This window comes from Larus michahellis, chromosome 11 (assembly GCF_964199755.1).
Source record: "Larus michahellis chromosome 11, bLarMic1.1, whole genome shotgun sequence".
NCBI classification, from domain to species: domain Eukaryota; kingdom Metazoa; phylum Chordata; class Aves; order Charadriiformes; family Laridae; genus Larus; species Larus michahellis.
Window position 1 is genome coordinate 11,885,272 of NC_133906.1, and position 19,877 is coordinate 11,905,148.

General features: G+C 48.2%; 1 protein-coding gene across 2 annotated transcripts in view; it reads right to left on the reverse strand.

Moving 5' to 3' along the window:
* The window catches only part of STK32A (serine/threonine kinase 32A), a 35,883-nt gene extending 27,568 nt beyond the window's left edge, over positions 1-8,315 (reverse strand). Inside the window, exons 1-2 of one of the 2 annotated variants that reach the window (XM_074603766.1) lie at positions 8,105-8,315; positions 4,987-5,133 (exon numbers count right to left, since the gene is read on the reverse strand). In XM_074603766.1, coding sequence (XP_074459867.1) covers positions 4,987-5,038 — 52 coding nt within the window. In that variant the 5' untranslated portion in view covers positions 5,039-5,133; positions 8,105-8,315. Of the gene's footprint in view, positions 1-4,986; positions 5,134-7,047; positions 7,168-8,104 lie in introns of those variants that run through there. The other variant, XM_074603767.1, reaches the window with a different exon arrangement.
* Positions 8,316-19,877: the final 11,562 nt, after the last annotated feature.

The following is a 19,877-nucleotide window of genomic DNA, read 5'->3' on the forward strand; positions in this document are numbered from 1 at the left end:
AAGCGTACTCGTACTTTGTGAGTGGATTCTTTTTTAAAGGAAATGCAAGTATTTTCCAAAGAAATTAACCAGGCAGACTGGGTTTCATTCAGCATAAACGTGATGCATTAGAGTCACCAAGCTACCATACGGTCCACTGAGCCTGCTCACACTTCCTCCAAAAAAAAGGCTGGAAACGGCCACTGCATACCTGGCCAGGAGTGTAATACCCACTGGCTAACCCATAGAATATTTTTCTTAAAACAGGCACACTAAATTAAAAAAATTGTCCTTTCCATCGACATTATCTTTTCAGGTAGGTTGTCACAACCTAACCAAAGCAAAGTTTATGGTTTCCACATATAGCACTTGGAAAAAAAGACTGCCTTTCAGGCACAGAAGCCCCTTTTCCAGCCTGGAACAACAGCTGCCAATATCAGAGCTAAATACGGGTTGACAGTAACTGCGTTGAACCAGAGCTGTTTACAGTTAGACCATCTGAGAGAAGGGTAGGGGATACCCGCAGGGTAAAAAGAGCACGTGAAGATGCTTATCGCCTGCAGGGAAGTCGAGAGGGGACAGAAGTCCCTGTGCCGCCAGGGAGAGGTGACTGTGGGAGCTGCATGTCACACAGCGCAGCCCCGGCCGCGGAGAGGGGGGACCCCGGCCCCGAGAGCGCGGGGCTCCGGCAGAGCGGGGCAGGGCAGGAACGCAGAGACCGAGCCGGGCTGTGACATCTGGGTCAGCTGCAGACCCGGAGGAGTCCAGCCGGCAGCCAGGTGCTGCATGTTAACACCCCCTACCTCTACTGTCTTTTAATAGGAATGCTTTCATGAACATGTTAACACCCTCTACCTCCTTGTCTGCTAACATTAATATTTTCATTAACATTTTAAACACAGCTCTATAACTGAGCTGGTTATAAGAAAGCTAAATTGCATACTTTTTATTTAAGACTCTCAAACAAGGTACAATCACATTTTAACCCCTCTCTGTTTTAGGTTTCCTACCACCCCCGATATTCACAGTGAGCCAGTCCAGAGTCTCACTTCCAAAGAGTACGGAAATTTGTGGTGTCCAAATCAGGAACAAAACACATGCTCTTCATCCTGAATCCACATCCGCAGATTTGACAAGCCTCATTTCACTGCCCGATGGCATCTAAAACAATGAAAAAGCCAAAGCGTTTGCCCTTCAGAAAGAAAGTTTATGTGCTATGCCAACTCAGACAAATTATGTTTAAGAGATGCCAAGGAAGATAATACAATTGCTGTAAAGAACCAACTGAAGCACATGCATGAAACACCATTTTGAAAGCCAGAGCTGTATTTCTAAACCCGGGTTCAAGGAACACTATTTAGATAAAAAATACGGAACCTAACTAGCCATAAAAAATGTCCTCATCAGAGACAAGCTGACCCTGCCAAAGCCCCAGTGGAAGTCAGGGCTTCGGGGGACTCAGGTCCCCCCATCCCTGTCGCCCACCGCAGCACAGCTACCACAGCACCACACGGTGTGTTAGGACTTGTCTTCCTTTTGTCACTAGTAATTTCCCCCATTTTCATTATATTCCTTTCCTCCCTCCTTCCCTCCCTTCTCTGCAGCCTCAGGAAAACAAGTGCTACCGCAGGAGCAGGGATGCAAACGTAATCCCCCCATACCGGGGAGCCCAACTCCCACAGATCCGGGCAGAGGAGCAAAGACCCAGTGAACGCTCTCTGAGTCCCGGGGCAGTTTAGAGAGAGAACGGGTGATGGTGGCCTAGAGAGGACACAGGCAAAGGACCACAGAACGATATATGTCCATCTCACCCAGCCACTGTCCTCACCTACTATTTATTGCTGCTTTATCTTCCCATTAATTTGGCCAGCTGGGGAGAATATCTGGCTGCCGTCCCCTGGGATGCTTTCCACACCCTTTTGCCCAGAAGCAGCACAAACAAAAGCCGGCTTTTACCATGGTCTCATCCCAACTGCATCAGGAGGGGAGATCACCTTGCAGCACTGAACCTTCTGTCTGGTTATTACATTTTCTTTTCATCTCACCAGCTTATTATCCACAACTGTGCCTGCTCAGAGGAAATGCTGAGAGAAAAATAATGCTGTCATCCCACTTCAGCCAAAGGCAAACAAAGCCCCTTTGAGAAGTCCATCTTAAAAAATAATCATGGTACCACAGAAAACGTCAAATTATAGCAACGGCAGTTTGGAACGCTATGCAAGCGGCGTTATGACTGCGTGCAAGTCAAAGGACCAGGGGAGCCCAAGCAAGGCGCCTGTCCCCTGCCCTGCTCCGAGCCCATCCACGAGGAGAAGGTGCCGCTCCATGGGCCATGGATGGGCCAAGCTGCGGGAGGGGAAGGAGCCCCCTGCCCAGGGAAGGGGGAGGAATTTGCCCAGGGCTATTCAGCAAACTAACGGCATTGTATAAATCCAGATGTTTTCACCCTCGAGACAGCTCCTCAATGACCCTGTTTTGCAAAAGGTTTCACCATGTTGCAACTGACAGAGTATTCTCCAAGTCGGGGGGGGTTTATTATTTTTAAGCAAAAAGAGAAATGAAACGACTGAACGGTTCTCGGAGCAGCAGACCCAACTCTCAGAGCAATGGCACGACACTCGCTGGGGCAGGACGTTTCCTCTCCCCGGCAGTGGGTCCCACGAGCAGTATCGGGCACAGCGGCCCGGCCGGGGGATGCGGCTGCCATGGGGGACAGCTCGGGTGGGATTCGGGCTGCAAAGAGCCAGGTGCCCCCCGGCACCGGAGCACTTACACCACTCGCTGTTTGTGTCGACACGGGCCCCAAACCACAAGTGAAGAGGAGGGACCGCTCTCCACCGGCCAGTGCAGACCTGCCAGCGCCACCGAGCAGAAGAGCCACTGAGCTGCTTCCTGCTGCACCCAGCAGCTCTTAATTCATTTTAATTTTAATTGACATTAGAATAAAGACAAGATTGTGACATCTAAGGTGACACGGTCTCTGGTCACAAATTTGCCAAGATAATAGAAAAGTTAATAGAGGACATCTCCATTTCAGCTGCGTTCCTCTCCTCCCAGTATATTAAAATATGACTAATTAGAGAAAAAAATGTGCTACCACTTTTTAAATTTGGGCAGGGCCATGAAAGCACAATTGCACCAGTGTGGCCACTGTATCTGGGAGCAAGGGTGACCCCTGAGCCCACTGAACCTCAACAGATCAACACTGAACCCCTTGAGATGGTCAGGACCAGGCTTTCCCCTTGACTTGCCATCACGACACAAAAGCACCAAGCGTGGGGTGCGGCAGTTCACCCTTGGAAAGCCCAGTGCTCTCTGCCACAGAGCCAACAGGGGCTTCACGTGCTGCCAGGTTTTGTTTGCTGAAACCAACCCTTTCCCAGCACAGAACCGGCTCTCCTAAGAAATGACCCGTCCAAGGAGATTTACTGCCCCAGGGACAGTCACCCTGCACAGGTCGCTGCATCGCTCGGGGCGTTATTTATCTCTCAGACACAGGAGCTAATACCGCACAGGGCACGTGGAACCCAGAGGAAGACTCAGCAGAGAGACCAGCCACCCCCACGAAAACTCCATTTGTTACGGTCAATCTCACAGCCAGGACATACCACCCCAAGGAAGGTGATCAGGAATGTGAAAAGTGTTAGTCATCCTGAGCTAGCACGAGTAGGTATTTAAGAGAGATGCCAATAATGAGCACTTAGATGCACCAGGAATAAAATCTCCAGAAAAACCGCACAACACCGATTTCTTTGCACTAAAGTAACTGGAAAAAAATACAAAAAAAAAACCCAAAGAAAAATTGCAAGCAGTCGCATTATTCATTTGGGAGCCAACCAAATCATTCATTTGGACACATCGCTGGCAGCGCGGGCACAGCAGCACAGAGCACGAGGACGAAGCGGTTCACCGGCTGCAGCCGGAGGCAACAGCAGTGAACGCAGACCGCAAGGTGCGAAACCTGCTCTGCGGGACACAAACAGAGGTGCACAGGGGAGGGATGGATCCCGGCAGGGTGGTTCGGGACAGCACGGAAACATGCTGCTGCACTGAGTGATTCTTCCCCTCCCCAAGCAGCCGCCAGCCCCGGCACTGCCATGAGCACTCACAGCGCTACTCCGGATACAATCACCGCCGTTTCACAATGGAAGCGTGTTCCTCTTTCCTCAAGGAGATGAGTGAGAAAAACCAGATTTTGGCCAACGTCCCCTCCTTTTCCCCTTAAGTCCCCAGCCATCAGGACTACATCCTCTCTGATTGGAGTTCTTACCTTTGGAACAGCGGTTTATGAGTCATCTAGGTTCTCGTATTTTACTTTTGTTTGTACCTATCTGTATTTATCTGCATATGCATTTTATGATTGTACCTGGGTGAAAGCCCATATGGCAGCTAGCAAGCTGACTCATGCAATAGGAAATATATTTATGGAACCATCTTTTAATGCCTGTCTCTGTAGTCTTGGCAGCACAGTGACACTGGCCTCCCGCACTGCTCTCAGCAATGCATTCTCCGTCTCCAGCCGACCAACCCTGTGTGCCAAGGGGCAGCGCTGCCCGGCTGGGCATCCACCAGGAGCCCCCAGGCCTCTCTGGGTGCTGCTCCCACCAAGCCCAAAGCAGGGATGGGAACAGGCAGCACTCAAGCTGTCTCCCACCACGCTTCATACCCGTCCTCCCCCTGCTGTCATCTCCAGAACAGCAGCATTCCTTCCCTGCCCTAGAAGCACCCAGCAGTGTCCCACAGACAGCTCAAAACCAAACCTCTGTGAGCAGTTACTGTCTCAGTGCCCGGACCCAGAGAGGGGAGGCGGAAGGACCACCCGACGGCAGAGCACCACCCTGTAGGAGACGTGGGACACGCTGCTGCTGCAGACCTTCACACCTGCGCTTAACCAAGATTTCCGGGCGCTGGCAACTCCAGGACGGGAGCTGGTGGCCACTCTCAGTGTCACAGTCTCTGCCCTGGTGGACTCTGCAGCCCCAGCTAACAGCTCAGAAAAGCTCTTACCGTCCTCGTCGCCATCGAAGGGTAGCGACTTGCTGGAGGTGTTTGCACCCATGGTGTGTCCAGCCCCGGCTCAGCTCTGTCGTCCTCCGGGACGTGTCCCCTGTGTGTCACTGCCAGCGGAGCCAGGCAACCTTCTGCTGGTGCATCCTGGAGGAGGCAGGAGGCAAAAACTCATCATCCTTCAGGATTAAGACACATTTTGCAGCTTGCAAATTTCTGCCTGGAGGTTCACTGGTCTAGGGACAAAACTGAGTATTAGGGAAAAAGCACATTACAATGGTGTTCACTAGAGAAACGCCGTTAACTTCAGAACCCAGACCAGGACTGCTGCCCACTAAGGGACGTGCAGAACCAGACTAACAGACCAAAAGACCTGAGGATCTGGCTCATGTTTGCTGTATCATCCAACACATTATATTTTGCAGCTTCAATGACATTATGATTGATTTAGAGATGATAAAGCATCACTAATTGGAGTGAGGTCAATATCCAAAATAAATGGACATAGTGGCTTGGCTAGATAAAATGAGAAAGGCACTTCTGACTGCTAAGGTGATGTGGAAGTGTAAAAGCTATATAAGAAGAAATTCAAAGTGTCAACCTTTTGATTTAAGCTGTTACAGAAGTCTTTCATTTGGAACAAAATCATACCTTCTTTTTTTTTAATGAAAAGATTTCATGGAAAATCAAGGTGCAGTTACCATTCAGTTTCTTTAAAATTTTTTTTGGATATGAGCTATGAAAAAAGATTTTAAAATGTTCTGATTTATGATTCAGTGCTGGCTGCTGTGGCTGGTCTTCCTCTTGCACTGCGGAAGAACAGGTCTGTTCACGAGCAGAAGACACAGGTTTTAATTTTCCAATTCTCCCCCGAACACATATGTGTATACTGGAGCATGTGATTCTGTATGATTTAGTGACACTCAAGATAGCTTGAGTGATCGCATATGGGCACAGTAGCAGTTTTCTTTTTAAAGCTTTTACATGCAAAGCACCTTTATATGTTGACACTGACATCCCTGTGAAATACACGTTTATTTCTTGTTAGAAGTACAAAACCCTAAAAGAATAAAATGAGGGAGTAACAGTGCAGCACCATCTGGATTTTGTCCAGCCTGGAGCATTCTCCAGGGTGTCCCTATTTTCATTGGATGTTTAAGGATGTAATGCAGCCTCACTCATTTTGCTCAGATCCACACCCTGGAAATACAGCTACTGAGTTGCTTCACTTTTTTACTTTAAAGTGACAAGATCATGTTACTGAAGTGCACAAGGGAGGAATCACAAAAAAAAAAATGTTGGAAAAATGAGAATTACTGGGACATTGCTGGGAACTGGGACTGCCATGGGATGCTGTGGGTTCCCCACACCAGTACACTCAGCTCCTCCTCCCCAGGTAACTGTACCTCCAGCCCTCAGCCAGGAACGCAGCTCTAACCTCACGCCCTGGGTCAGGACAATCACCTCAAGTGCTGAAGTTTGCCTGAAGTTTAGAAGCAGCCCCTATATTTGGATATCTTCCTGAATGGGGCTGCAGTGATGTAGAGTTCATCCCCAGTGTGACAACCCTGGGGACCCAACTGTGGATCAAACTGCAGAAGCTGCCAAAGTGACGTACGGCTGAGTGTGACACATCCATCCATCCACCCACCCACCCACCCACCCATCCATCCATCCATCCCATGTCAGCTGGCGCTGAGGCCTCGCCGCACTCCCCAGTCTCTCCCAGCACTCCCCAGTCTCTCCCAGAACAGACCAGGGGACCAGCCATTCTCCCCAAGGCATTTTACGATCCCAGCTGCAACCAACCCTCGCTGCTGCTGCGGTTCACGTCAATCTCATTATTCCCAGCAAAGAGCAGGGGAGTCTGCATTTCTTGAAAGGCCAAAAAACTAAATTCTTGACTTCTCATCTCAGAGAACTGAAACAAGATCCAACAATAAAACAAATGAAGCAGCAAATCTTTGCGATCCCTATCGGTGCCTCTGAAGGGATCAGATCAAGCCTTCAGACTGAAACAAAGCACCACACCAGCACCTCTTTTCAAGCCCCCAAACTTACTCTTCAGAGGAAAAATACACCTTTGGATGTAAAAGCCACAAATCAGGTTCGCATACTGCATCACTGTGATCTTACTGGTGTCAAGCAAGGTCAGCTGCTTGAGGAAATTCTCTTGTGTAGGAGTCTGTAGCTTAATTTATTTTTGAAAATACGTCAATACATAAAATCCACGAGGAAGGAGCGCAGGTATTCCTTGAAGTTAAGCTAGTCTGAGCAATAATTACTAGGATTTGTAACTTTATAAAGTGTACTCAGGGTATGGTAATGATACATCTTTTCGTCTTTCACGCTGCGAAGTCACAAAATGATTAAAATCATTACTGTCTCTTGGGCCAAGATGACTAACGGTTCCACGTTAACTTGATGCTCAGTTGGATGGCTCGTTCCACGAGCAGCAGCTCCACTCGTCAGCGGTCCCGGAGTCTCGTCAGCCACAGCAGAAATTATACAGCTGCGAGAAAGCATCTGGTTGGGAATGCCCCGGCAGCACACCTTCCCATCGCCTAGCACATTTTATCCTCAACAGATAGATGGGAAACGAAAGCAAAGCAGAGGAAAAGTAACCGCTTGAGTGCCATGGCCAGGGTGCGACATGGGCACTGCACGCAGCCTGCACTCCCCCAGCGGGAAGGAGCCCAGCGGGGCTAAGGAAGGGCTGCTAGTGGCATTGTTAGAATTATCGCTGATGGGTGAGGTGATACCGAGCTTCCTCAGAAGAGGATCACTAACTCAGAGGGGTTCACAAGTAATTTCTCTCAACACCTCTCCATTGCTTAAGCTGCTGCCGTTCTGCTGAGCAACTGAAACTGGGCAACACGCAGCAACACACGTTATCCTGTCTCTCGTCCCAGAGAAACTAACGATTATTCTGAACTCTTCCGCAGCCACCGCGGAGCTCAGGAAGGACGAGACCGGTGCTGCCGGTGTCACCTTTGGTCCCCCGCCCCGCTGCGTCCTTCCCCTGCGGCGCCGCCGCCGCGGACCTCCCGGCCCGAGAACACGACCCCGGCCCCGAGCCGACCCCGGCCCGGAGCCCACCGTCCGAGAAGGCACCTACCTCGGGGAGGGGACAGGAGGGGGCTGCGGCGGGACCCAGCAGCGCCCGGCGCCGGCGGCAGCAACCTGCGGCGGCGGCCGGGAAGAGGAGCCCGGGAGGAGCCGGAGGAGCGGAGCAGCCGGAGGGTCCGCAGGTCCCGGTCGCTCCCGCTCGGCGGCGGCGGGAGGAGCCCGCGCTGGGGCCGCGCCCCGCACACGCCACCGCCCCCAGGGGGGAGGGAGGGTCCCCCGGCCCCCCTGCCGCACCGCCGGCCCCCCCGCGCCGTGACACCCCGCGGGCCGGGGGGGACGGGCCGTTGTGATGGTCCCGCCGCGGGGGAGCCCTTCGAGACGCGCCCCTGGACTGCGCCCGCTGCTGCGGGTCCGTCTGGGGCGTTTTCCCTCTTTTTAACCCATCCGACGCCAGAGGGCCCGGGTGGGCGCACCGTCTCCTCTCTCCGCAGGCGTTCCTCTTTGAAAGGATCCGTAAAAAGGCAGACACCACATTTCCCACCCCACTGTCCCTATTTTCTGGCCACTGGTTGTTCCTCTCTCATTCCCGAGTGCTCGGAGCAGGCTCCGGCTCCCGGGGCTCCTCCGGAGGGCAGTCCTTCCTCCAGGACAGCCAGAAGTCAGAGTATTTATCCAATTTTCGCCATATTCATGCATTATTTGGAGAAGAACCAACAAGCTGAAACACAGCTTGGGTTCCCCTAAAACTATCTGAATTCTAGTCAAATGCAACAAATCAAATTGTCCGAAAGATAAACACGAGGGCTGCAGAATAAGAAAGAGGCTGGGGCCACTGCAGAGCTGGACCTGGGACCAGCACAGGGCTGAGAACGCTCCCCAGAGCTCGGGAATGGGTCTGCTGGGGGCCGGGGGTCCCCAGCTCCCGTCCCCAGGAGACGACTGCGCACCCCGATGCGGGTGGGGTCCAGCAGTTACCGCACAGAAATAAAACAACAGAGTACCTGAAACAGAAGCAGCTCCGGTGGGTAGGATAAGTTCATGCTGCAGGGAATGATTAATGATTTATCTACAGCTCCAGCAACAGGAGACGTCTGAGATTCCCTCCCCTGCCCAAGGTCAGACTTCACCGCTCAGAGCATCCACCTGCGGTCTTCTGCGTGTTCAAAGCAGCTTTTCCTGAGCGGACTAAAATTTGCTGGATTGAGGATCCTTTCTATTTGATCTTTATCATTAGCAATTTAAATTAAAATTGAAATTTTTTACCTTAAGTCATTAGAATTCCTTCCTAAACATTATTCTTAGGATTTTATTTTCAACAAAAGCTGTAACCCAGGACAAACCCAGTACAGTTAGCGGCATCAGAAGTTAAAATGTTACAAAAGTACTAACTCAGAGTTGTTCTCTGCAGAGTGGGTCATCTAGAGAGTTTCAGTATCTCTGTACATTGACAGAAATAAAATATCAAAGCTGAATTGCAGAGCAAGCCAAAGGAATAGCAAATGAGAGCGCAGAGGGCAGCTCTCCTGCAACAGCTTCGGAGGAAGAGCCACCCTGTGTCCCTGGCCCATCCCGGCAGCAATGCACACTCCAGCCCAGCTGGGAAATGGGAAAACACTGCTGGGCCCTGTGCCGGCTGAAACCTGCCGAGGGGTTCATTTTCCACGGCAAACAGAGAGCCTCATCTCCTTCAGCTGGGGCTTTGCTTGGTCTGCAATAAAAAGAGGGCACTCTTAAAAAAATAAGTGAAACTTTTCCCCCAGTTTTCTTAAGAAATGGAGCTTTTCTATTCTGTCAACTCAGATACAGGAGGCATGTCCCAAGTAGAGGATTTTTTTTCAGTGGGAATAGAGAAAGGGACGTTGTTCCAAAAGCAGCACCCATTTACTGAACTAATTCACTTACCTGTGTAACGTGCTACCAACCTACTGCACAAAATAGAGGTGTTGTAGAGAGATGGGCTACGGAATAATGAACTGTAGCTCTCTTTTCTGCTACCCACAGTCATACTCACAGCCTTCCCTCATTTCTAGACACCCATTTGTCCAACATCAAAACTTAGGGAAAGTGCTGGAAATTTCCTCTTTTCTGCAATATATGACATCCAGAACTGTCACAGCTGAATCCAGAGAACTACCTGCCTGAAAGGAAAATGAAGCCAGCACCCGGCGTATGTGCACCTATCAGCTATGTGTCCAAAATACACTTTGAAGCTTACATCAGAGCCATTTGTATAGATTTTCCTTGGGTTTCTTACAACAAATACAACACTTCCTAGCAGGTAGACCCAAGAGCAGCAAGACCAGGAGGAGATGAGGATTCAGGTGCGCAGCAGGAGCAGATATCCTGTCCCACCACAGACTCGCCCTGCGCAGGGACATCTCTGGGCACAGATGAGGATGTGCTCCTGGTGACACATCGGAGCTGGGAAGCAGAGGTGGAATCCCGAGATGCAGCAGTGGGGTGTTCCTGCACCAAAACATGCCAAGCAGGAACTTGGGGAAGAGGAGTGGGGTCACCAAGGCACCCGTCATGTGGAACAGCCACCTCCGGCCATCCCTGGTTGGTGACACGGGAGCATCACGGTAGATCTCTGGTGCCTTCTAATGGAGAAGAGGTAAGGCTGATGTCTTTCCTCCGGGAGGCTCCTGTGACAAATCAACTGCTCTCTGTGCCTCCGCAGGCACACCGAAACCCTTCCCTGCACCCCAGCCTGTGCCCGGGATGACCCCCAGGCCCTGCAAGGGTCCGGGGGAGCAAAGCAGCAAATTGCTGCTGCTGGATTTAAAAAAAAATAAAATAATTTTATCTTTTACTCTCTTACAACTTTAACTATTCAGCCAACTATATTTTTATTTCAAGTACCAAACTAATTTTTAGCAATGGCTTACAAAAATAGAGAAGTTCATCTACATTTATAGTATAGAACCTGAAGTCCTAAAAGAAGTGAAATTATACTTAGCAGCCGTATCTCAGCTGTAACTCTCCGGTGGACTTTAACATTATGGTATGTTTTCCACGCGTCAGATTTTAATATCCATTGCTGGCATCTCTCGTGGTTAGAGAGGGCTCATTTTCACGTGGGTGCCCAAAGCTTCTGTGGAATTAGAGGTATTTGTATGCTTTGCAGTTCTACCAGGTGGATGCTTATTCAAAAGTATAGTTACCAATATACATATTTAATTGAGCTTAAAACTGGTAACATTGAATATTTTAATCTACTTCATTTAGTTTCCCCAGTGCTCACCAAAGTGAGTGGAACGTTTAGTTCCCCAGTTCCACCAAAACCCCTGCCCCACACCCCCTCAGCGCTGGGGGGCGAGGTCTCCATCCGCAGCCAGCGGTTCCACCATCAGCCGCAGAGGGACACTATGGACTGATGCTCGCCTTTCCAGGGCTGACACCGAGACCGTGTGGGTTCCGGTACCCACACGGTGCCCTCAGGGGAGGTAAAGCCTGTGGTGGGACATCATGCATGGGGGGCCATGGCTGACCCTCCCGCAGCCCCACCAGCAGCAGCTCCTGGGGCCCAGTCCCTTTGCTGCGCTTGGCGCGACGCGGGGCACAGACCATCCGGGGCTCCTGCCAGCTGCTCCCTCTCCCATGAGCAGTGAGCTAGGGTCTCCTGGAGGGGCAAAACCACCCCTCCTGCCAGTGAAGCAAGGACTCTTATTCCAGCTGAGGATCAAACTACTGTCTATTAATAAACAGACTGCAAACCCTCCCGGGGGGCAGGCAGGAACGATATTATTCCTCTGAAGGGCCCTTAAAAGTCATGAGAGATGAGATTTGCTTAAGAAAAATCACGAGAGGAGACTCCTTCTCCAAAGACACAACTTTAAGTGTGACAGTGCACAAAAAGATCGTTGTCTTCAGCAGATCATTTGAAATAGTGCCAATGTCATACACTGGCTTGAACGAAAGGCTTTGGAAAGCTCTAGGCAGAGATGGATAAGCTAAACAATGAAAAGCCCTGTTAGCATTTGGAGGGATTTTTTAGCTTATATTTGACAGATATAATTGCTACCTTTATCCTCAAGAATCAAAATGGTCCACCCTGGGGGGTATAAAGCCCAAATTGCTCCCACAGCCAAGAGGACTTTGTCATGAGTATTTCCTGTCTATTCTAGGTCTTAGCTTTAACCAGAAGAGAAGAAAACATTAAACAATTTGGGAGATGGGGGAGTTAATGTAGCAGAAGTTTTGCTGCTGACATCATGGCATCTAGGATGTCGGCTGCATCCCCTGGGACTTCTCGTGTCTCTGTCCCTGGGTCAGGAATATATTATCCGACCTCTATTCCTGTACCAGGACTGCGTGGAAAGTGGTGCTTTACCTCACTGGTGTGCCAGAGGAATCCAGAGCCCATGAAGGAAGGAACTTCCGCACCACCAGTTGCTAACGCCAAAAGTGGAAACCGTTTGGCTTCTGTTCACCACATGCACAGCTCACTCACACTTCTTCTAAACCCTCTGCAAAGGTCTCTTTCCAGCCTTCGGGGAGACGGTGCGAAATAAGAAAGGAGACATTCAAGCGTTCCGCCTGCCATGGAAGGAACTGAACCAGCCCCTGCTGATGGCAGCACAGAGCTGGGGATACTGGTTAGACAGAATTCTGCATACTTCAGATTTTCAGATCTTTCCTTTAAGGTGAGAAAGCTGCACTTTCAAAGGGAGCAATCTGCAGCAGGGTCTTCCCTGGAAGAGGGGGCGGCAATACACACACCAGGCAGCTGTTCTCATTTGCCTTCACAAAAGACAACAATCTGTTCTTGCTAATTTTTTTTTTGCATAATCACCTTGCACTACAGCTTGATCTTTTTCCTTCTTTCCTTAACCCATTGTTCAGCTTCCCGGGTTCATACAAATGCGACGTAATTATTCCCCAGAATTTTTAGCTGGAAAGTCTCCTCACCGGCTTTTAGGAACTGCATTTTGAAGCAGCAATGACGTGTCTCCATTACGAGCTCCTTATGCACTGTACACGACAGAGATTCCTCAAAAATGCTGCTAGAATGTCACCAAAGGACCACACGGCATTTCATCAGTGCTTGCTGAAGAACCACGAAGATATGCTTGGGCCTTTCAGCACGCAACACTTTGTGCTGCACATGTTCATGTCAGAGTTCAGCTGAGTAAAATATCAAATAGCTGCCACATACCAGAACAAAGCATACCTCTGGGGAAGCTCCTTGAACAGGCACATGGCTTTATCCTCGGTCATACCCTGCATCCTGGATCCGGAGTCTGTAACAATGGCCTGAGTAAACCAAGCTGGCTTTGGGGGCATCATGCTGGGTCAGCCTCCAGCTGGTTTGCTCTGGGTGGCTCCGGGCACCCTCCGTGCTGTCGGTGGATCCTTCACCACGCATTATGCTTAGAGCACGCTCAGGCTGAAAGACGTCCAACTGACAGCAGAATTCGGTTGACAAGTACCCGGTTCTGTCCCTGGGCTGGCGTGGTTAACTGCAGGCCTGAAAGGCAAAGCAGGGCATGGCTGGGGTTAAACTAATCTCCTCCTGCATGGTTTTAGCTTTTGACATCATGTTAACAAATACAGTTAGAGCCCGTTAACAGTACCTTTAAAAACTTAGGATATCTGCTAAATCATCATCAGAGTGTAGCCATGTTTTCCCTTTTCAGGTGAAACTGCCTTAAAAAAACCCAAACAAACCAAAACAACAACAAAAAAAAACCCAAATCCCCGAAAAAATCAAGAAAAGCTCTGGCAAACTCTTTTGCGCAAAAGACAATTATGTCAGTTAAAAAGCTGTCAAAGGTGAAACTCGCAATTCTGCAGACAGCCGGCCCAAATCACTCGGGCAGTTCAGTCTCATTTACACTCGTTTAAGAGGCAAAGTATAACTGCCAGTGGGACTGTTGGCTGGTCCTCTACAAAGGGATGGGCTTCTCCTGAAGCAGGTCAGCGGCTCAGGCATGCTTTATCAAAACATTGATACAATAAAAAAAATCCACTCCTGAAACCTTCTTTCACTGCACACGCAAAGGCACGGGAAAAGCAACCGAAGCAGGCTGGGTGCTAGTGAGAATGTCAGCATCTCGGGTGTCCACAATGTCACCATCTCGGGTGTCCACAATGTCACCACTGGATCAGTCCAAAAGGATGGAAGCCATGGCTCGGGATTCAGCTGCTTCATCTGCTTTTCCCAACTGACATACATCCCATTACATTTGCATATTGTAATTTAAGTGCTTTCCTCCTGAGAAGGGCTAGAGATTCAGGCGACAGCGGGTTTAATTCATGCACATCTCTGGCCTTTCTCTTCTGCAGACAGCAGAGCGAAGGGTGGCACCTACTTACCCATAAGAGAATCGGTACGATGCAGCTCTGCACTTCCATGAAGGGATGTAACTGTGCATCCAACAAATTACATGCCTTGCCTGTAGTTTGTTAAATTGCAACAATTATACCCGTACTAATGAAGTAACTGGCAGAACAGGGGGAAAAAGAGAATACTCAGCTCTGTCACACCGACACATCCCTACACAAAGTCCATCACAGCAGCAGAACGCATTCCTGGGCTGAGCTAAGGGTGCAGCCAACAAACACCACAGAACACCTAAAGCAATGCAGAACTGCGGATACCCTGGCAGTATCACGGGTTCATTTTGTTTTAAAAAGTGATCTGATTTTAAAATTGCTACTATCAAACAGATCCAGTTTACAAAAAGGAAGTGTGTGTGTGTGGGGGGGACGTACCTGCTTCGCAGACACCCAAGACCTTTGGCGCAGCGCAAGCAGCGGCACCTGCGCCCACTTGCAATGTGTGCCATCTGCTGCATTGCTCGGAAACATCTCGGACAACCTTTTCATAACGCAAACCACAGTATCCAGCAGCCCGGATTAAAAGAGAATTCTTAAACACACCAGTCCCTGCAAGATTTCTGCCAGGTCTGAGCTCCAGTATGGAAAACAGGCTGAATAACGGCTTTTCATGGCTACAGCATGTGAAATGCCTGGACTCTTCAGCTAGGGGTCACTAGAATTCAAGGCAGAAGAGGGTTTCAGACTAAAGTTTCTCCAGAGGGAGGACATGCTCTACAGAGAAGACGACTGGATAAAAGCTTTTATATATTAACGGTAATATTAACTGAAGCTCCATATTCCTTCTATAATACTACTCCTGGCAAAGAGATTGCAAAATCATAGCGCTTTGCACGAACCCGCTGGCAATGCAGTGTCCTCGTCCCTGTCTCTCTGTAACACATGCTCTACGTTACCCATTCCTCTTTTGTGAATGTGCCATTAGGGCATAGAGCAGGCTGCATTTTGCTTGGAAAGGATCAATACTGAATGCCAAATACATATGAAAATACCCAGACCTGAAAGGACAAAAAACGTCTCATGGAGGCCTTATCAATATGTTACGGTTCAATAAACCGGTTTCATTACAGGTTAAATTTATAAGGATAAAATGTGCATCTCCCTCCGCAGCCCTGTCGGACTGCCCTGGCTTGTGCTCCCCAGGGGTGCCCTCCCTTGTACCCAGGGGTGTCCCCCAACATCAGCTCAGCTTCCACACTTGGGTGTGCTCCACACATTCCCTTCCTCCAGCTCTACTTACACCTGGAATCAGGCGAGTCTGTTTTCTGACACGGACAGATACGAAAGGAAGTCCACCTCATTTCACGTACGTGTTTCTCCTCTTTTGCCACAATGAAGACCACCTGATCTTCATTTTCTTGATTTTTTAAAAAACCTTACCATAATATTTGTATTGTGAAAAACAACTAGGGGGAAATCATAGTATGGAAACAAAAGTTTTAAGTAAGTTTCTGCAGAAATTAATGCTTTATGAATAGCTTTGTGCACAAAAATAGATAGCGAGTGTGTAATAGCTCTCCTCCAGGGAGCTGGAATGTTAACAATAACTCTAACACTAATGAGCTGAGTTTTACCGCAGTGAGAACAGATGCACATACGAGTTAACTTTGTTTTACGGTCACATGATGTCAATAGGTAGGCTGGGAAGTAAAAAGTATTCCTACTCACACTCCTTTTAACTAGTACATATCATAACCTCACACACCAGGAAGTGTTCTCCGCGTAGATCACCCAGTGCCATCACTATTAATAGACTGTCGTATGCAAATAGATGCTCTCCCACTACTATACACCATTCAGGACTCATTTCATTCCAGGACTGAATGCAATGCAGTTGGCAGCAGACATCATAAAACTAATCAATATCCGTGTGCAGCCTTTCCCTAGGCATATTTGATTTTTAAAAGAGTTCTTCAAATTCTTAGAATAAAAAGGCATTTAATTTGCATGCGGGGAAGAGAGAGACCAAGCTTGCAGGCAGGCTTTCTTTATACATCAATATCACAGGTTGTGTACTTCATTAGTGAAATCCTATCCTTATAGCAAGAGCTGGTGTTTTGAAAGAAACAAGTCCAAGAATTACAGGTGATGTCTATATGGTCCCCAGAGAATTTGCAGAAATGAAGTCAGCAATAAAACTTAAAAAACACAATGGCATTCTTTAAATCAATCCTCTCCAACATATCAAATGTGGCCTCAGTTAGGCTTTTTTTTCCAACCTGGTTTCTGTAATATTGCAATATTCATGCTCTAGGAGTCAGGAAGGACCACAGGCCAAGAAACCCCGTCTGCTGCTCTCAGCACTTCCAGCGCAAAGCAGGAATAAATGGTCCCTGGTGCAAATATGAAAACTACAGTAGCGAGGACAGGAACAAGTCCTGTCAAAGGTGGTTGCGCAAAAAATGTACTGAACGACAACATTTATGACAGTGAAGATGCAAGGCAGAACCCTGCAAACTCCCCAGATGCTGAAGGGACTCACTGACGCTCTTACCAAAGCTGTTAGAGAAGACAGCAGGCCATGCCACAGCAATCAGAGATTAAAAATGGAAATCAGGAGTTCCAGGTAAATTTTCTCAATGTCTTGGACACCTGTGAGACAGATATATTTCAGCTCTAAAAACAGTGTGTGTAATCACGTGCTCATGACTATATATATATGTATATATATGTGTATATATATACACACACCTTATATACAACTGGTTTTTCTTTTGCAGGTGCTTAGTATTTTGAAGAGTTCACATATCCAACTTTACATTCCCACTGCCAAAAACTCTTCATGAATGTCTTCAGCAGCAACTGTTTCTGAGAAATGCTTTGAAAACATGTAGAAAATGTCATCAAACACACGGTTGTTTGTAGTTTCTTCAAAACAATCACATAAAATGAGACAGATGTGTTTATACGCATAGAAATCTTTACAAAACGCTAGTAACCGAACATTAGACATCTATCACACACAGATGCTAAACTGACATTAATAAAGCTGCAGTGTAAGGCACTTACAGGTCGGCAGATGTAAAAAATCAGAATCAAAGGCTCAAATAATTCTGGTGGTTACTCAAGAGAAGTCAAGGTGAGGCAGCAGACTTTACCGAGAGCACACGTGCACGTCCTCATAGCCACACGTATACAAACCCTACACCTTGACCACAGCAACTGGGAACACAGCACGTCTTCACTCAACAAAACCACACTCAGTCTGTTAGACAAATGTTATCAAATAATAACTATTGAAGTAAAATGAGGGTCTAACTCTTAGAGTTAGACCCTGTAAAATACCCATTACAGTTTGTCCCTTTAATGACAAAACAATAAATAATAAAAATGTTTTAAACAATAAGGAAATAACAACCGCATAAACCTTATCACAACAATTAGAAAAAGAGGTATTTGTTCATTGGTTTCCTTAGGTTACAGAATCAGAGATATTATTATTGCCAAGACTGTATAAAGAAAAGCTTACATATAAAAATATTCTTGTCCCAGATGGGCTTGATTGCCATATTTGCTTTCCAGTTTTTGTAATTCGCACTTTAAATCTCCGAGGAAAAAAATTGCTCTAACAGCTGTTGATTTGTATGAACTAACTTGCATAAATGTTCTCCCTCCTATCCTTCAGGGAAAAGTCTGAGTAAACATGAGCCAGGGAAATCTATTCCCTTAGAAAAAGTCATCTTCTGGCAATCTGAAAAACTTGGTCCTTTGCGAAAGTCAGTCATTTCAGCATTACAGTTTTTTCCCTGATGTGTAAATGGGGTCATGGTGAAACCAGATACACCATTGGAAAGGACTCTGGTGCCGTACTCTCTCTCCCCCTCCAGGCCACATCCAACATCTGGCTGCCAAAGCACTGCCACGGCCAAGGAATGGCCACTGTTCGCCCGTCCCTGGTGCCGAGCACCATGGCGCTCTGACCTCCCTTTCCCATGGATCCAGCCAGGATCAGCAGCTCCCTTCTCCCACGCTAGCACTCAGCCCTGCACAACACCTTCCAGTTAAGACCACAGCTAGCCGAGAGACCTATGTTTTGGCAAGAAAACCTCTGCAGTTCTTAAACTCATTTTTATTTCATGTTTCAATAAATGTGCAAACATCTGGCAGACCTTCCATCTTCTGATTTAAAAAGCACTGTTTCTCCTGGGAAATGAGTTCACCCTCAAACTCCAGAATTTCTCTGTTGAGAATTTAAAAATGAATTACATTTAAAATTTAAAAAATTCCAAACTTTACATTGGATGTTACCCAGCAAGGGAGTTACTCCAGTGCATTACCAATACACAAGTCTTGAATCTTTCCCCTGTTTCTATTATGGCACTTTTTCCTACTGGCAACATATTCATCTTTACTTAACTCTAACCTAGGCAGTGAGAATCCTGCGCACCTGAAAGTGTCAGGAATTGACTCTGAAGTACTCCCAATGTAATTCTTACTGTATAAATAGTGACTAAAGACCAGAATTTTAATGGGTGCCTAGTGAAGCAGACAAGGACTCAAATGCTTTTGTTGATCTGTTCTTCCATGCTGAAAAGCTCCAAGAGATCGAGCCATCTGTGCTCAGGACAATGGTATTACGCAGTACTTGCTATTCAGGGTCGCATATCCATGTATTATACTTCAGGAATTTTTCTGACCGCTGGGAACAGAATTCTACTGATCTGTGATGGAACCTAGAAAGCCTAAAGGAAAGCACAAAGCACCGAGTTACCTCTACCAGCCCTGTGCCCAGCACCTGCTAGCTGGTCTCATGTGAGAGTTACAGAAAGGCTTAATTACAGAGAGCGAATAATTAGTGATGTCTCTCAAAGGCAGAGGCAGACCATCAACCACACTGAGGAGCCCAGCGGCAGAGCCTGAAGCAGCTGGACTCCATCCTCCACCTTGCACAGTAAAATTTTAAGGAATGGGCTGACATTATTTACAAATGCTTGAGTAGTTATTTTTGAGACTACAGACAGACAGAGCTGTTAATGGGGAGGTCAAAGGGAACAGCTCTCATCCAGAACATACACTCATACAAAAGGTTAAGCACTGCAGAGCACACCCTGATCTAACCAGGGACAAACCCCCAGCACGGCCCGCGGGACAGGGGCTGGCAGCAGGGATACTGGCACCAGGATCCCCTAATCTGGTACCACTGGCAGAAGCAGAGCTCAGTGAGGCACCTATGGAGGCACTGCTGTGTGTGCACTATAGAGCCCGGATACAAGGAGCTCACAGGCCCGCAGCAGCCGTCCTCTCTCTCGCTTCAGTTCCTCCAGTCAGAGGGCACGACACAGCGTCCTCTCAGTGCACACGGTGGGTACTCAGTGCCCTCACCTGCTCATCTGGCACTTAAGGAAAGAAACCGTGACTCTCCTTCAGGGCGATGTGGGCCAGCCAGGTGCCCACTGCCAGCCGTCCTGTGGCTCCATTCTCTTAACGCAGGAAAGATGAGACCAGCCCCTGTGAGCGCTCTGAAACACAGCAGTGAGACA